At 40.4% G+C, this 18,061-nt stretch overlaps 2 protein-coding genes across 2 annotated transcripts in view; one reads left to right on the top strand and one right to left on the bottom strand.

Moving 5' to 3' along the window:
- Positions 1-125: 125 nt before the first annotated feature.
- On the bottom strand, positions 126-6,309 carry dffa (DNA fragmentation factor, alpha polypeptide). Its single transcript, XM_085145514.1, has 6 exons — positions 6,097-6,309; positions 4,677-4,835; positions 4,415-4,569; positions 4,108-4,312; positions 990-1,117; positions 126-467 (listed from the first exon to the last, which is right to left on the bottom strand). The coding sequence occupies exons 1-6, from the start codon at positions 6,185-6,187 to the stop codon at positions 243-245; spliced, it is 963 nt and encodes a 320-aa protein (XP_085001640.1). The 5' UTR covers positions 6,188-6,309; the 3' UTR covers positions 126-242.
- Positions 6,310-8,027: 1,718 nt separating this feature from the next.
- The window catches only part of pex14 (peroxisomal biogenesis factor 14), a 45,303-nt gene continuing 35,269 nt past the window's right edge, over positions 8,028-18,061 (top strand). The window contains exons 1-2 of the mRNA XM_085145513.1: positions 8,028-8,158; positions 10,130-10,180. Coding sequence (XP_085001639.1) covers positions 8,123-8,158; positions 10,130-10,180 — 87 coding nt within the window. The 5' untranslated portion in view covers positions 8,028-8,122. The remainder of the gene's footprint in view (positions 8,159-10,129; positions 10,181-18,061) is intronic.

The raw sequence follows: 18,061 nt of genomic DNA on the forward strand, positions 1-18,061 counted from the left end.
TAAAAAAAATAAACCCATGTGGTTAAGGTCTTTGATAAACATGACTTGTGTAAATCATCCAGCTTCCTCTTGAGGCAAAAGCATTCAAGTGGTTTTGAAATCTTACAAAGTGTCAACACTTGGGATTCATGTATTCCAGCAGTTTTGTTATTATCAGTAACGCAGGGCAAAAATCCTAGTCTGCTGGCCCTGAGGCTGGTAGTGTGAATTCTTATCAGTCTGTGCTCAGGTAGAGTCTCGGCCTAGTTGCCGCCTTGGGCTTGCTTTTCGACGCCCTCCACCTTCCTCTTCTTGCTGGACTGCTGGCTGCCGCGCAGCTGTGTGTTGCTCCTGATGGATTGCACTGCCTGAATCTGCCGGAGACGTGCAGTCAGCTCAGCTTCGCAGGCCTGCAGCAGCGCAGACGTCCTCGCTCTGTCCCAGCCCAGCACCTGCTCCATAGCTCCCATCCCTCTGGCCACTACCATCTAAAGACACACAGACGGGAGCTCCATATAGTGGATAGGGGAACATATGAGGCGATACACTGGCTTGCCCTACTAACATAAGTTTATGAATGCAAATGGAGATGGTTGACAAAGTCTTGTGCTTACACTGTACCTAAAGTAAATGGGATTATATCAGAACTGATGACGCAGGGGTGTGTTTTAATTGTGTCAGGATGGGCAGTTTCACATGCTTGCTTTGATCATTTTGCAGCAGACTCACTGGGGTGTGTTACGACACAAGCCTTACAGCAGAAGGAGTGACGTGGGAATATGATGACGTAGGACCATTAACGGGAGTTGCCCCACATTGCTGCGATATGTAAATGCACCTCATTTGCTGGTGCCTGTCTAAATTTGCAGTTTGAACTTCTTGGTAGTTCTCAGAAAGAGTGGATTCTCTGCAACATTTACAATACAACAAATGTAAAAGTACACATTTGGGGTGTTTTTATTTGCTGATGCTTTGAGGCAGACTTAATCAGAGTTGTGTGAGTAGGCTACCTGCAGATCCTCAGTGGAAAGCCTGGTCTCTGGCGATGTTTTGCCTTTCAGGACCATCAAAGTCCTGGACATAAATCCAGACGCAGAATCCACCTCCGTTCCATCTGGCACATCCACATCCCCGGCACCTGAGATATTGAAACAGGTTTCGACACATTTCAAAACATTTTAAACATAGTAAATGATTATTTCAGGTGGGGTTATTAAACAACAACAGGTCCACCTAGTGACCAAAAGATAGAAGTGCAGCTCTTCCCTCATGACAAATTAAGAGAATGAACCGATAACAAATTAAGAAAGAAAAATAATACATGTTAACTAATAACATCTGCAGTTGTTTGGACATCCTTCACTTAGAAATAAAAATACATATTTTAAGATAGTTTATTTATTTTGCTGCCCTTCTGTGTTTGAATGTGTGTAAATGTTAGATTGAAACAGGCATCGAAATAAAAAAGCTGCTTGTATGAATATACAAGCAGCTTTTTTTATTTCGATGCCTGTTTCAATCTAAAGCAGTATGCTTAGGTTGAGTACAAAACCTAACATCTGTACATCTGGGGCCATTACCTATCTCGAGGGCTTCATAGTCATGGGACTATATTGATTATTTTGCTGGGTGTATTCGTGCATATTGATCACATCTATTGATTACATGTTTGTTACGCAGAGGGAACTGTATAAGCACCCTTTTCTTTTCAAATTAATGGTTTTTTGTTTGTTAAGCCACATAACACTGACCTATGAATCATTCAGTCATAAAAAGGTACCTCACTCAAGGGATGAATCTTGAGTTACACATGTTGTGTCTACACATAACAGACATCTTAGGTGAGCATCAATTTTAAATTGTATCTTTGGACACTTTGTTACCACAGCCTGTCTCAAAAACACTGCATTTCCTTTTATGCTTGCACATTTCAATAAATTGCTGTTCCTTCTTCCATGTTCATAGTGAAATATGAAGAATTGACTTTGACCACCTTTGCTCTTCAACACAACCTGAGCTCTGTCAGGCAGGGATCACTGTCATGCTGAAAAATGAATACAATCAGATCAAGGATTAATTGTGGACTTTAAGAGGACCAGGAAAACCTTGTCCCCGGTTTCAATCCAGGGGGTCGATGTGGACATTGTGGATGACTATAAATACCTTGGAGTATACATGGACAATAAACTGGACAAAACATTGTTGCACTCTACAGGAAGGGTCAGAGTCATCTCTATTTTCTGAGGCGGCTGAGGTCTTTCAACATCTGTTGGATAATGGTCAGGATTTTCTATGAGTCTGTTATGGCCAGTGCCATCCTCTATGCTATTGCATGCTGGGGCAGCAGGTTGAGGGTCACAGATGCTAACAGACTCAATAAAGTGATCCGCAAGGCCTTTAATGTTGTGGGGATGGAGCTGGACTCCCTTAGGGTGGTGTCTGAGAGGAGGATGTTGTCTAAGATAAGGACAATGCTGGATAACAACTCCCACCCACTCCCTGACGTGCTGGCTAGCCACAGAAGCATGTTCAGTGAGAAACTGAGATTACCAAAAAGCACCACTGAACGACACAGGAAATCATTCCTGCCCATCTCCCATCTCCCTCAACTTCTCCATCTAATACACTGTAAACACTGCAATAGTTACACACAACAGTTAAATGTCAATCATATATACTTCACCTGTGTAATATTCTTGATATCTGTAATTGAATGATTTGTATTTGTTAGTACTATTTCTTAAATTTGTAAACTTTGTAACATTTTGTATTATTTAATTAGTTTAGTCTGTTACTGTTACTGTCTTGGAGCAACTGTAACCCACATAATTATTAAAGTACTCTGATTCTTTCCACACAGTATTACATGGTGGATCAAAATCTAACTTTTGTGTGTTCATAATTCTATCATTTTTGACACGATCCCCAACACCACGGGCTAAAATGCAGCACCAAACCACGACAGAGCCTCCAGTGTGTTTTACAGACATTCGGTTTTGGACCCCTCTCCTGACGTCCTCTGTGGACACTGATGACAATATGAACCAAAAATCTCAAATTCAGATTCACTCCATAGGATCTGTTGCCTGTTGATTTTCAGTCCAGTTCTTGAATAATTTGGAAAACCTCACCCATTTCTCCCAGTTTCCCTTCCATAAGAATGGCTTCTTGACTGCCACCCTTCCACTGAGACCATGTCTGATGAGGCTTCTGTGAACAGTAGATGGAACAACTGATGCACCACAGAAGCATCTCTTACATCCTGTGTCAGCTCTCTGAGTTGTTCTTCTATTTCTTCATGACATGACTTACATAGACTGTTCATCTGCTGTAGATACTTTGCCCCTTTTTTTGTCCGCCAACTGTCCAGTTTACTCAAATGTTTTAAGAACATACTGCACACCATGCTAAGAAAAGCCAAAGCTTTGGCATGTTTTTGGCAGTCACCATGTTGTCACATTTTTACCTTTGGCATTTTCATTGATTCAACTAAAAAAATGGAAACAAATGATGTGTTTTTGCCTCACACTGCTAGTAACAAAGCGCCCAAAGATTCAATTTAACATTGGTACTTTGCTATGGTGTCTGTTATGTGTAGACAAAACGCTGGTTCATCCCTCGAGTTAGGCGCCTTTTAAAGCTTGTCTCATAGGTCAGTGTTAAGTGGCTTAACAAACCTCTCAGAGGAAAACCTTCCCTAAAAAAGGTCAGGTACAAGGACTGAAAATGAGTAAAAAAAAAAAAAAAAAAAGCAGCCAATGCACAAAGAAAAATGTCAAAAAAGATTCAGAAAAGCTGAAGCTCAAGGCTTCAACGTTGGAAAAACTGTTGCTCAAGGCAACCTAGAAGAATTACAAAAAAAGTCAGGCTCATTGGAAGCAAAATATAAAGAAATAAAAGGTGGCTCCAGACTTTTGCACAGTACTGCAGTTCACAGAGTTTCTGTATCGCAGTTTGAATAATGACACAGAAACAGCTTTCTATGCAAGACTTAACTTGTTACAGAGTTTATATTGTGTATCCGTGTCACACTACAATAATCAGGAAATCTGATTTTCATATCTTTATCTCAACAAACTATTTCCACACGGTAAACATGGCAACCACCTCAGAATGACACAGCCGTACCTCCCTGAGAAGGCTGACTTGTTTCTTCCTGTTGTTTGTTCTCCTGCTCCACAGTTTTCAGGTAAAGCTGGAGCAATTCCTTGGATTGCCTCTCCTGCTCTCTTCGATCCAAAACCCTCTGCAGCGTCTCCTGGAGCTCTTGGGCCTTTTTCTCTTGGAAGCCCAGAGCAGAGGCTAGTTCAGGGCATGGGGCATCCACTAAGGTCTGAAAAAGCAAAGCAAAACAATAAAATACAATTGTGGCTCCTATTTTTAGATTGATTAACACACTTATCGCTTTCTTATACTTGACATATAATGTTGGTACCTGTAGGTCCGCCTCAGACATGAGAATAATGGTAGTCAGGTCCTGCTTCAGCTGCTGAGCCAGTTCATACCAAGGTGCTACAGTACTGGAGCTGTCCACAGCATCAGTCTCCAGCATCACAGAATCCCTAGCCATCCAAGCTGTGCCACCATCAACTAAAAAGTAAATATCAAATTAACACAAGGTGGTGCATTCCCAGGATATTAATGATTGATGATAAAAAGGATGCAGAAAAATGTCAGATAAAAGTAAACCTGCTTACTCCTGCAAGGTGGAGACCACTTCTCTTTGTCATTCAATAGCATGAATTTTGTGTTTGAGGGTAAACACAAAAAGTAAGCCTGGTCTTCTACTACTGTCCCATCATTCTCTAGGACCACTGTGACTGAGTCACTGGAGTTGAACCCAAGACACTGTCGACCTGTTAAAAGAACAGAGAAACTACAAATGTTATAGAGTGTCCGAGATTATTTTTATACTTCAAAGTGTTTAGCCATATGGTTGTATCCATCCATCCGATTCAATATCCCAGCTGACTGTTGTGGAAAGAGGTGGCCGCGAATCCAGTTTAGCATATCAAATTAACCTCACATGCGTGTCTGTGGACTGTGGGGGGGAACCAGCAAATCCAACACAGATCCCTCTCTCTGTAAGGCGACAGTGCCGCCCATATTTCAGAGGAAAACAATCAGTATTAGTGTATCCCATAAGCCAAATATTCAAAGCAGTAATACCTCAGACACCACCTGTTCATCAGGTGATTCAGCATACTTCCACATGTCAAACAAGTCAGTCCATTTAAAGAGTCACCAGCCCTTTCATCAGAGCTGCTCCTATTTGCAATACAAAACATGTCTTACTTCCACTGGCTTTTAAAATTGTACAGCTATGAATCAGCACCTCTAGTTTAATAGTGCCCCAGCTCAATATTTCATATACAAGTATTTATTTATGTATATTGAATAGGAATAAAGGCAATTTATAACTTTAAGCTAGCTTCAAAACCAAGAGGGGGGTTTTCAGATAGCATCCTAGTTTTGTCACTGGCAGTTACAGGAGACTTTATCAGAATCAGAAATACACTTCTAGTATCTCCATGTAGGTGACTTCAAAATCAAGGACCCAGGCTTATCTCCTCCGAACTCTGCTGACACATAACAATCAAAGACGTAGAAACACTTTTATTAAAAACCTTTTTTTTAAAATTAAAAAGAGAAAAATGCAAAAAAAGAGAAAAAAGTCTGGGGGTAACGCCTGGTGACTAGCCTTCTAGGAATGAGCAGGAAGAGCAATGACTTTTCATGTTAAGCTTCTGCAAGTTTAAACACGATGGATAAAAATGGGGATGCTGCTTCTGCTGCCACACACGACTAGATAAGTAAGCTTATCGACAAGCAGCAATAGCAATAATCACCTCAGTTGTAATGTTAGTGCCTCCCAACACTCTCAAAAATCACTGAACATATGAAGTTCTTTCACTTTCGCAATATGAGACTCCGCTTTTAGCGCTCAGCACCAGTGCAAACTAAACATTTAAATACTGCACCCACAACGTTTGACTGCGTGAGACGGTACTTCACGTAACTGTCACACACCCGTTCAACATTAATGAATACATAGCTTTTATTAAAAAGAAACACTAGCATGATAAAGTTCAGGAATGTAAAGTCATGACAACTTACCTTTTTTCTTAAGCTCATCTATGGAAATAGCTACTAGCCCATGCGTTTGTTGTCGTGTGAAATTGCACACCTTACACGGTTTATCCGTCATTGTAGTCTGCGTTTAGAGAAGCAGATTTTGTGCTTTCTTATTCCTTAATACTGACAATTATCGTCAGCAGCTATCAACTGCTACCACCGTCCCCGAATACGGAACTGCCGCCGTGCCGCTATGGCATCTGGGATATGTAGTTTAGCACATACAAAGAAAGAACTGCCTTTGTGTTTACAGTTTGAATATAACGCTATAACCTCTATAGCGTTAATTTGAGTGTATTTAAAAAAAAATAATTATTAACTATTTTCAAGCTCTAGACATAAGAAATATGAGAATAATAACATGTCCTTCCGAGCTCCTGTTATAAAGCTCAAAGGTGGACTACCGCAAATGACCGCTAGATGGCGACCAAAAAAAGTGTGGCCTGACAGTGGAGTTCAGTTCTTTCTTTTTTGTTTTTCTTTCTTTCTTAAAGACATTAGGTTGGTTAATTGCGTGGTGAGAATAAATAGCTGGGAGTAGGTGGAAGAAATCCTGGAGAGGTGGAGGTATGGTCTGGAGAGAAGGAGAATGAAAGTCAGAATTAAAGAATGCGTATTTATGTAACAGTGAAACCAGGAGTACAGATACTGAAAAGTGGGTGGGTTTAAATAGTTTAAATACCTAGGTTCAGCCATCCAAAGCGGAGAGTACAGGCAGAGTGGAGCGGGTGGAGATGATTATCAGGGGTGATTTGAGACAGATGGATAGCAACAGCGGTGAAAGTAATGGTTTATAAGATGGTACTGAGACCTGTATGGTTTGGAGACTGTGGCACTGACACACACACACACACACAAAAGGAGGCTGAGCTGAAGGTAGCAAAATTGAAGATGTTAAAATTTTCATTACGATTGACCTGAAATTAAAAATCAGAAACTAGAAGTTAGAAATGAGTACATCATAGGGACGGCTCAAGTTGAGCAGTTTGAAGACAAAGTTAGAGACATGTGCAGAGGAGGGGAAGTGGATATACTGGACAAAGGATGCTAAATATGGAGCTGCCAGGCAAGAGGAAAAGAAGACAATCAGAGAGGAGGTTCTTGGATGTAGTGAAAGAGGACATGCAGAGGGTTGTGTGACAGAAGTGATGCTAAGGATGGGATGAAATGGAGGCAGATGATCCGCTGTGGCAACCCCTAAAGAGAGTAGTCGAGAGAGAAAAGAAGACTGCTTTATATGGTTCAAAAATGCACCACTTACATTACAATGTCACCTGAAACAATCATTTTAATGCTGTAAGTCTAGCATTTAGGGGTCTAACTTTTAGGGGGTTGTTGTAGCAAATGACTTTATAGTTTTATTTATTTATTTTTATTATTTATGAACTACTGTAAATAAATATTATCTTCTTGCTGTGAATTCATTCAAGTATTATGGTTTCTGAAGGGGCCCTGGGCAAAGCCATATTAAGCTATTATCTGGTGGCTGACTGGAAATCCGTTTCAACAAGTAGAGACTTACCACACCTCGTGACTAAGCTGTTGGCTTTGTTGTATAGATTTTTTTCTTGTTCTTTAGGCACAAGGGTGTGTTCAGCTGAGGAAATGATGAAGCTGACATTAAGTCTAAAAGTAGAACAGGCTCTAATATGACAAAAACAAAACAAACAGACAAAACAAATAAAAACAATTTACAAAAAATAAGTTTTCTTGGCAATGAAAGAAAGACAGTCATCAACATTGACCACAGAGAAGTCTCAGTATAAGATCTACTGAAGGTGTGTGAGCATGAGAATGTGCTATGAGGAAGCTGAAACCTAACTTGATGTGCTTTTAAATTGTAGCGTTTTAATAACAGACAGTAAGAATAGTGAGTGATACTTTGGAGTTAGGCTTATCCTGCAGTGTCCCTTACTCACCTGCAGGAGGCAGTAGTGCATCCTAAAGCATGTTGCGTGGTAGAAATATACTAGAATAAGAAGTGTGGCAGAAGGAACAGAAGAAGAAGATGGCATCCAACGACCAAGCTGAGGCAACAACACAGGTCTCTATATGCATTAAAAGCGGTTTCTTTTTAATGTCCATGTGCGGTAGTGAACTGTTTTAGATATTTCGGGGCTTTAGATGTCTTAACGTTGGCATCACGTGCCTGGAAATGCTCACCAAGTTTGAGATTAGCATGCCTGCTAGTTAGCATGCTAGCTAGGTTTCGAGTCAAAAGTTGTCACTGAGACATGAGTGTGTTTACAAGTGGACAGGAAGGGGCGTCATTTAGAGTTGCCATATTGTGTCGAAAATAATAGGTCATAGTTACTATATTTGCCATTGTCATCAAACGGTACAGCTGTACAATTGCATCTGAGCGTGTAGCCTCGTCTTACTGTGTGCAGATAACTGTAGGTGCAACTCAAAGGTCAGTGTAGGCAAATAAACCTGATGGTTTCTGTTGGGTTGCAGTCACAGTGTTATCTTTGAACTCATCAGCCCCCCAAAACAAATGTCATCGAGCGTCTTTATTCATGTATGTCACCAGTGACAACTTTACTTTTTGCTGTTACAGCCGAGATGCTGTTGTTTTCACAAAAAAATCTGTTTATATATGCTGTAGAGAAATGCAAAAGATTTTTATGTACATATTTGAGAGATGCTTAGTTACATTAAACACCTTAAATACATTTTTATTGTTTTTAAAATTCTCTAAACAGTAACTGTAGCTCAGGAGGTAGAGAGGGTCATCTACTAATTGTAGGCATACAGACTGTTGCTCAAGTGTGCTTGCCAAAGTATCCTTAAGCAATTTCCTAACCCAAGTTGCTTTCTAATGTGTTCATCAGAATGTGTGTGAATGTTCCATAGAAAGTGCTAAGGCCTAGAAAAAAAGTGTTTGTATGAATGGGCAAATGAAGAGCTTTTAGTGCTCACATAGAAAGTGGTAAATGGCCTGTATTTGTATAGCGCTTTACTTAGTCCCTAAGGACCCCAAAGTGCTTTACACTACATTCAGTCATCCAGCCATTCACAAACACATTCACACACTGGTGATGGCAAGCTACAAAAGCACTAAATAAGAACCAGTCCATTTATGTCATTAATGTTTTCTTACCCAATCTTGTGGAAATGAAAAATAGGCTTTTTTAATTTGTTTATTTTCCTGCCGATAGAACAAAATCTGTCCACATTCTACTACAAGCACTGCTCCATAAACGTCACAGTGAAATGGATACCCTTCTGTTTCCACAATCACTTTATTTGTGTTGTGAATTTTCCCTTGTTCACAATTTCTACAGTTTCCCATCTGTTACTGTACATAGGGAAATGTTTATGGAGTACAGCATGAAGCTAAACTCTTCGCCATGATGAGAACAGGTTAAAAAACTTCTGAGATATGACAGTAGTTAACTTTTGATAAAAGCTAACAGGAAGTTAGGTAGGTAGTTAGTTTGATGCATGCAGCTGTTTCTAGAACTCTTTCTTCTCTGTTTATTACATACCTGCAGAATCATACAGCAGCACAATTCATCCAAAAGCTTTTCAAATGCACGAGAGTTGCTCACATTTATGTACCTGACACCACAGAAGTAACTTCAGTCACAGTAAATTATCCCCAAAATTCAGGCAGCTTTGATCGGGATCTAGCAGCAGATAACACTGTGTTCTGTACTTCACACAGGCTCTGACAGGGTTCAGTCTCTAGCTAACGGGGATCCTAATAAACTGAGCAATTTTTAAGTGTAAGAGTTGCCTAATCAGTTTGCAGAAATATGCCAAGCGTGAAAGAGTGCTGAAGCACTTTGTATAAATGTTGTTGATATGCCTGAATGAAGCCTTGAGGCCTAGTATTGTAAAAGTGTCCCATACCTGAATAACCGAATACTGTCACTTCAACAGCTAAAGCCAGCAGTGTTACATACCCTGTGCTTGTAAAGGGCGACCATAGTTACCAAGCTTCAAACCGACATTGCTTCTGTTTTCCACTAGATGGCACTCTAATACAAATGTTTGTTTATGTTCTCAGCCTGGCCTTCTGCCTGGAAAAGATGGAGCACGTAGCCCCAGAGAAGAACTGGTAAGAATTTATTCCTTAATCTGAATTACATGAATTATTGGTAAGGAAACATTGACTGTAACCACAAAAACATTAAATGAAGCTAATGTAAGTGAGAGCTGGAAAGAAATAGCATCTTGGATCAAACGATGCAAATATTAAATTACATTTCCTGTAAAGAAAACAAAAAGCAATGAATAAGGTATCATAATGGCTGGAAATAATATTTCAGATATTCTCACATGGCACACGCTGTGATTCTTAATACTAGTGCTCAGAAGTGTGGATTTTTCAAAAACTCAAGTATTAGTGGGACTTTAAAAGATTGAAAATCTTCTAATTTCTTGGCTTAATCTGGTGATGGATAGTTGAGGAAGATTATGATGTTTTTTCTCTTCCCCCCCCCCCCCCCACCTTAAGATCTGATAATTTAAAGACTTTTATTTGGCTGTATTACACATTCCCCAGGGAGATCCAGTATTAAAGGCTTCCAATTAGCAGACAGTCACTTTATACATCACAATGATGTCCCCAAGCTGTAATGAGAGTATACTTTATGTTCTTGGTCTTTAGAGAGGAAAATGGTCTATTTTAACAGCAGCAATGGGTTCCACAGTTTCTTTAATCATGCATAGCATAAAACTTTGACTGCACATCTTTGTTGTTCTTTGTTTATCCTTTTAGTCTGTGTCAGAATTGGGTCAGGAAAGTTGCTAATTTGGAGTTTCTTCGCCATGTAGTCTCCTATGCAAACACAAAGGGCACTTGAAGGTGTTGGTCCCTCAAAAAGGTGTTATAAGGTGGTGTTTAACGAGAATAAATGTCAGTTTTTCTCTTCAGTAATGTGCAGAGTGTTTATAAGGCATGCTTGGCCCAAGCGATGACTATAACCAGGAATGTTTGGTAATTGCTAAGTGGGATGGAATCCATCCCAGGTACACTCACTGTCCTTGTATAGGCACAGCATGCAGGTTATAGAAGTGCTGTATTGTTCAGCTTACATGTCTCAATGTCATTCACCACCATTCACTCTTCATCTTCCCCCCATCATCCCTTCATGCCAAGGCTAATTTAATCCTGGGGTTATTGATTGTGGGAGCATTCTCCCAGGCTTTCTTTCAATTTACTTCAATTTCATCATCCCAGTGCGCTTCAAGACTGTCTCCTCAAAAAAGGGAAGAAATTCTTGTTATGAGGAATTCGAGACCGGTTGACAAGTCCCACCACCACCCTCACTTCCAACCCCTTTTCTCCTTTCTCTTTTTGATGAGCTGCTCTTTCCCAGTTAAGTGGATTATTACAGTAGGGATAATTCTTGTCACATGGCATTATTTGGATGAGGTGAATAATTGAAATTTGTGTCTGAAAGGATTTTATCTGGATGAGAGGAAAGGGAGTGCTGGCAGGGTTGGAAGGGCAGGAAAGAAGGAAAAGCAGTCTCTCTCTCTCTCTCTCTCTATCACTCACACACACACACACACACACACACACACACACACACACACACACACACACATTTGCATAACATCTATGTGCACATGTGCATGTCAAACTGGGGACACCAGTCATGTTAACAGGTTCTGACTCACCTCGCCCAGATCAGCAGGCCCTGGCACACTGCACGGCATGGACCCTCCTCAGTGGCAGGAGGGTCCAGCTCAGGGGTCGGTGCCACAGCCTCTGCCACTATACCAGGCCAGACAGGGATATCTGGACCTGCAGGTTAGAGCGAGAACAAGGGGTGGGAGAGCCCGCGTGAGTGTGTGTTTCACGGTTGACTGGTACACCAGTCGCTGCCAGCCGCTGCTATTGCCCCTGGCACTGCTGTTTGCTCACTCTTACCCCGACTGCCTCCATCTCAAATCCCCACCCCCTCCCACCTTCCACTCATCCCTGCATGACCATTACCCCAGCCAGTCTATTACTAGTCTTTCCCCAGTCTCTGTGCTCTCTCTCCCTGTAGTGACACCCTGCGCTTACCCCTCATCTCCTTCAGACACTGTCTCTGACTGCCTTTAAAATCAGCCAAACACATGACGATGCTATTAATGAGCAAAAATTCCACCGACCAAATGAGAACACAGGAAGGAAGTGGCAAATATATTAGCTTAATATAGATATTTTGACAGGTTAACCAGATCTATTGGAATAAAATTAAAAGTCACTTTGCCAAAATAAGCTGCATTATAGTTTTTATGCATTTATATTTTAAAATGTTTACATTTCTTTTCTCCTGTTAGAAGCTATATGATATGAAAGAACAGTTAGGATGAATTTGGCTTTGTACTTGTGTACTTTAAAGGTACAAGTTTTTAATTATTGTCCTGAATAATAAAGTTAAAGTTGTATATTTCTTATTAGAATTCCTGCTCCTTAATTTCCTTTGAGCCGATTAACTCGGAACTCTTTGGAAATACTCTCACTACCTCGGATCACAAACTAAAGGGTCATGTGTCATCGCTAAATGCAATTCTTACAGATTTAGGTTACCGTTTACCCCGTTCTTTACTCTTTGCACTGAAAAAAAAAGTCCAACCTCAGTTTAAGAAGTGCATATTTGTTTGTGGGTATGAAAGCGTGCGGTTTTTTGTTTGCAGTAGGTGCTTCTGTACCCTTTGCACATGTAGACACAGATAGTGTGAACTGGGCGTGTTTTGTGTGTTTAGGTTTGGGGATTTTAGCACAGCAGAGGGAGGGGAAAAAGAACGGTAAGAAGAACATCCCCGGTCTCACAGCAACTTCAAAAGCTCTCCTTCCCCAGGATATTAAGCGACTGTGATGAAAAATTTAGCAAGCGTTAAATAAGCCGCTTTGAAGTGATCTGTTTTGGCTCAGCAGTCTCCAAATTTCCGTAGCCCCTCTGCAATAGCCATCTCGCTACAGAGAGGGAATAAAAGGAACAGTGTGTTAAGTGCAGAAGTTGTGGGGGACCTGGCTGGTTGGCAGAGGACCTGCCAACAGTAATTGGTGTGGCCAAAGACATGAAGGAACCACTGCTGTCGCTGTCCCCTTTTGTTGTTCTCTGGATCGTTCTCTCCTCATTTCACCTCTCCCTTCCCTGATGGGTCTTTTGCTGAGTCCCGTGAGTTGCAGGCAGACAGATGTTGCTCATATGTTTGAGGGTTTTTTTTCCTCACATGTGCGTGGGTGTAGCACAAATGTAACACAGTGGTGATACCAGGAAGTCAGAGGTTACTCTCGGGTCTTGACTCAGTTATTTTTTGCCCTCAATGACTTTTCCCATGGAACATGTGTTTAAAGGAGATGTCTCCTTTTAATATCAGTTTACCCTAAATATGCACGTATGTGAGTGAGTGTAGAAATCTTTTGAAGATTAACCTAAAAATGTACATACAGTAGTGTTTTTTTTTTTACACTTTTTTACACTTCAGCCACCATAAAGCAAAGAATAACAAGAAGTGAATCTCTAATTTGACAATCACATTTCAATTCATTTCACATCCATCACTCTTAAAGCTATTATTTTAATTTTTTTTCCACAACTCCAGGTTTCAACATGCTCCAAATTAATGATTGGGGCAGAATAAGAAATGGGAGCCAGTAATGAGCCTGCTATAGTAACTCCATTCTGTCAAGGAACTAGGCTACCATTTAGTTAGTCAAGGGATCCTTCTTTGAGATTTTCCTTTTTTCCTCTTTGCTCATTACTTTAATTGTAATTGTAATCCTTTATTGGAGCTGTCTGCAGTAAAGGAGAGTTATGGTCCGAGTGGGGGCGCGAGCCATAGAGATATTTCATGATTATTGGGGAAGACGGTCACTAGGTGGCAGCCACTAGTTCGGCCTTGGTGTAATTACTGAGTGGGAAGTGATGGCAAGATATTCTGTGGGTGTGTGTGCGTGGATTTGTGTGGATTTGTGCGCCAAAGGTGGGGGGAAAAGTAGTGCACTCCTTGAAAGAGAAAGGTCCGATCAACCCGATCAACTGCTATCTCATAGTCAATAGTCTCTGCATCCTGTCATGCTTACTGTAAACATGCGACACACTCTGCAAAAAGCACAGATCAAAGAGGTGTCGAAAGCGTCCGCCTTCGTGTTTTTGTGGTGATTCTAAATAAGTAAGTTCGTTTAAGATGTAATCTGCAAGCTGTATTCACACTGCAAGGTAGTGCAAGGTGATGTAATATAATGTGTAGTGGGGGTGGGGATTAAGTGGTACGGCACTGTGTCTGCGTGTCTCTGTGCCCGCACTTTTACAAAAGGAACATCTGCACGGCACAGTCGAGTTTAGTGGTCGCGGGGAAGTTTTCCCTTTGAAAAGCATCAAGGCTCAATTCTCTGTTTCACAGCGCTCATTGTGCATCATGCGCTGTTTGTTTCAGTGGTTAATGACACAGGAAGGGCCCTCCATTTTATTGTTGCTGTGTTGCACTTTTTCCCCCTCCTCGCCCAACCCGGCAGCCAGCCTCCTTAGAGGACTCTGTATGAATTCTCACTGTCATGTCCAAGGACGAGTGGCGCAGGGTCAGCTAATTGCTTTTATGATTATGATTTCACGTCAGATTTATCGTGCATGCTCGGAGCACATCTTCCAGGTCCTGCCGACGTTGCTGGCTTGGATGGGGGGGAAAATGAGTTTACAGCTTCTGGCTGTGACTTCTTGTTTAAGTGCAGGTCACACTTTTTGACTCATTAGAGTTGAACGCAGGGGGTGAATCACGGTGGCTTTTCCTGTAAAAGCCTCTGTTTTCTATGTCAGTAAATGTACTTGTTTTTCTCATATCTGGCCACAAAAGAGCATTTTCTTACTTGGCCTTCAACACGTGCTGAAGTTTGGAGGTCATGAGCGAGGAATGACACAGACAAAGATTTTGGTTTTTCTGTCGTTTGAACTTTTTATGAGCCATAAATCCCTCATCTTCGTTTCTGTTCGCAAATGAAATCATTACGCTTATTCCCCTGCAGAATGCCAGAATTATCAGTCGACTCCTTTTTGATGTTGGTGCTGGTTCCACCCACCTCTTTGAAAAGGATGAGCACAGATGAGTCCAACCCATTTTATAAATTATTTTTATTTTGTGGTTTCTGCCTTGTGTGCTGAGCCGGACTAGATCCCAGTTGCCAGCCCCAGACAATAGCGTTTTCAGTCTTTTGACAAAAGCGACGCAAGGCCTTCAATTCACTCTAAAGTTCCCAGTAAATGAAGAAGCAGCTGTTGCCACTGTATGTCAAAAATAAGCACCTTTTTTTTTGTAGATGGAGTTTAATGTCATAACCGTGGCTCTTGATTTGTTGCTGTAATTTGACCTCGCTCTGACCTTCCTGGCTGGGCCGCAGTGTGACTAGTGACAGATGCAGCCTGGGAATATGGTTTGGGTAGTTTTCCAATGCGCAGAGGAATGTTGAAGTTAGTTTTACGCAAAGTTCATTTTGGAGACATATGTAAAGTCTGTGATTAAGCTGAATTCAATAAACTTTAATGAATACTTAGAACTTTATTTGTAGGGTTTTTTGTCTCTGCGAGTATATTAATGTAAACAGCATGGTAACAGAGCTGTAATTTCCTATTCTCCCACAATTTAGTGAACTGTCACAATATGTTTACTTAAGAAATGACAGAAATACGACACCAGTTTAATTACAGCGTAGTCATTTTGCCTCAATATACTTGGGAAAGTGGTCTTATTGAGCCGAGCTTCCTTTATACTCTCTATTCTGCTTTGTAATTACTTCGGCTTGATTTATCATCTTTTCTTTGTGTTTATGGTTGTAAACTGCTCGAGTGAGTAACTTGGTCTGAGAGTGGCTTGTCTCCTTGCAGCGAGGCTGGAAATCTCCTGATGAATCTGAGATGTCTCTGCTGTCAAGACTGCTCACATCGCTCTCAGCCTCCAATGTCACTTTCAAGGCATAATTACACAAGTTGTGTTGATTAGTATGAGAAGCAATTACAGTGGCTTTCCGCTGCAAATGGAGAATGTGATGGCTCTTGATTGACACGAAGCATCCTGGCTTTAATAAGTAAATGACTATGGTAATTCAGGTACTGAGACCCTTTGATTTGTCAGCATCTTTCTCATTTTTGTGATGTCCTCGGATTTTAATGAACACGAATTTGATTGAATCCTCCTTCATTTCCCATGTCCCTGCACCTGTCTGTCTCTCCTATCAGTCCACTAAATGCTCTCAGATGGGAGTCGTATGCTTTCGGAGCTATCCTAAACAGTCCTGCTGCCGATGCTGAATTATCTTTCTTAATAAATTCAGAGCGTTTAAAAAAAAGAAAAAAGAAAAAGAAATGGATATCCTGCAATTTTGGCACAGTATTAAAAATGCCTTTTAGCATATCGTGCTTTCACAAGTGTAGAAATCAGAGGAAAAATTATTTGTAATTGACACTTTGGGGAACATTTTTTTTCTCTTTTTATCTTGCTTCCCAGTAAGTTATTAGCTGTTAATTTGTCGGCAAGCTCCCCTACAGCGCTAGATATTTGTTCAAATGCTGGGATCCCCTCAGTGCATTTGTAACTACACTTCTGAAAATGCTGCCCTGTCTAATTATGTAATATAATACTGCCTTTTAGGCAAGTTTCTTTTAATTGAATAATATTAGTGCTAACTAAGGATAAGCTATTGGAACGGCAATATTTAAAAGAGCTGTTTCTAGCCTGTATGAAATGCACAGTAGTGCAGTGTAGTACCACGGCAATACAGCAGTCTGTGTGTTTTAGGTATTTGAATAAGAGCCAAACATTTATGCTAAAATTTCATTGGCCTAACCCTCAGTCTCATATTTCTTTCTTTGTAAACCACGGTTGGCCTAATCAAGTAATTCCCTGTTTGTCTTAGTAACCCCCTATAGAGTCATACATGCATACATATAATAAAATAATTTGCTCTTGCACTCCCTATCCCAGCTGTAATTTATATGGATTGAATGAGTGCTGCATTGTGGAAAAGCACGAGTGGACCAAATGCTCGTTTGTCACCTCTAATAAATGTTAGAATGTAAATTATGAACTTATGCTTCAGATGTAAATGCACTTTATTCCAGTCCTTAATGTAAACAGACCACTCCAATACATTAAGGGGTATGGGGGAGGGCAGAGGGATATTAGATTTGGAGTTTTTGACTGTTTTCACAATCAATAATAAGCACAAAAGAGGCTCGATGGGGAACATTATAACATATCTGAAGTCGCCTTCATAAATTATTGCATGAAAGCAGGCTTGTACACCAAAAATGTAAATACATTAATGTTATTAATAATGTAGTGACTAATAGTTCTATCAAGACTGTAATAGCAGTTTAATGGAATATGACAGCAAGAATGTATTACACTTCTTACATTTAGATGGGACCTCACATGACATTTATCAGAGATTTCTGTAACAATTTTTTTGATTATTTTGTTAAGTTAATTGCTTCTTTTTTCCCCCCCGAACGTCTTCTCTGGGAGAGGGGGCAAAAAAACTGGTAATGGATATTAATTAATATGTGTCAGTTTTCAGGGTTTGATTAAAAATAATGAAAGCAAAATGCTAATGGGATTTCAGAGTTTCTCTGTGTGTGGCGCCCTGAGATTGTGGCTTTATCTGAGAAATCTGGGGGGAAAAAGATAGTATGCTACTCTGTAGGCTAAAATGAAAGTGACAGAATATAGAAACTAAGATAAAAATGGAGCACTTGAACGAAAATATTACGCTCCAATTAAACTTTAGAGGTGTGGCTTAGAAGTGTAATGCCAGTAAAAACTGTAATGTTTCTGGTTGGAAAATGAAACTGGATCCTTGCAGCTGCAGTTAAAGAGATTAAACAGATTTTCTTTTAATAAAAGGACCAAGTGAATAAATCTGACAAGTTGCTGTGTGTTGGTAAGTTGTTTTTTTGTTTTTTCTAAAACATTTTCTTGCCTCAAAGTCACCAAATATGATTTTATT

The sequence above is a fragment of the Neolamprologus multifasciatus genome, chromosome 20 (assembly GCF_963576455.1).
Source record: "Neolamprologus multifasciatus chromosome 20, fNeoMul1.2, whole genome shotgun sequence".
In the NCBI taxonomy this organism is placed as follows: Eukaryota; Metazoa; Chordata; class Actinopteri; order Cichliformes; family Cichlidae; genus Neolamprologus; species Neolamprologus multifasciatus.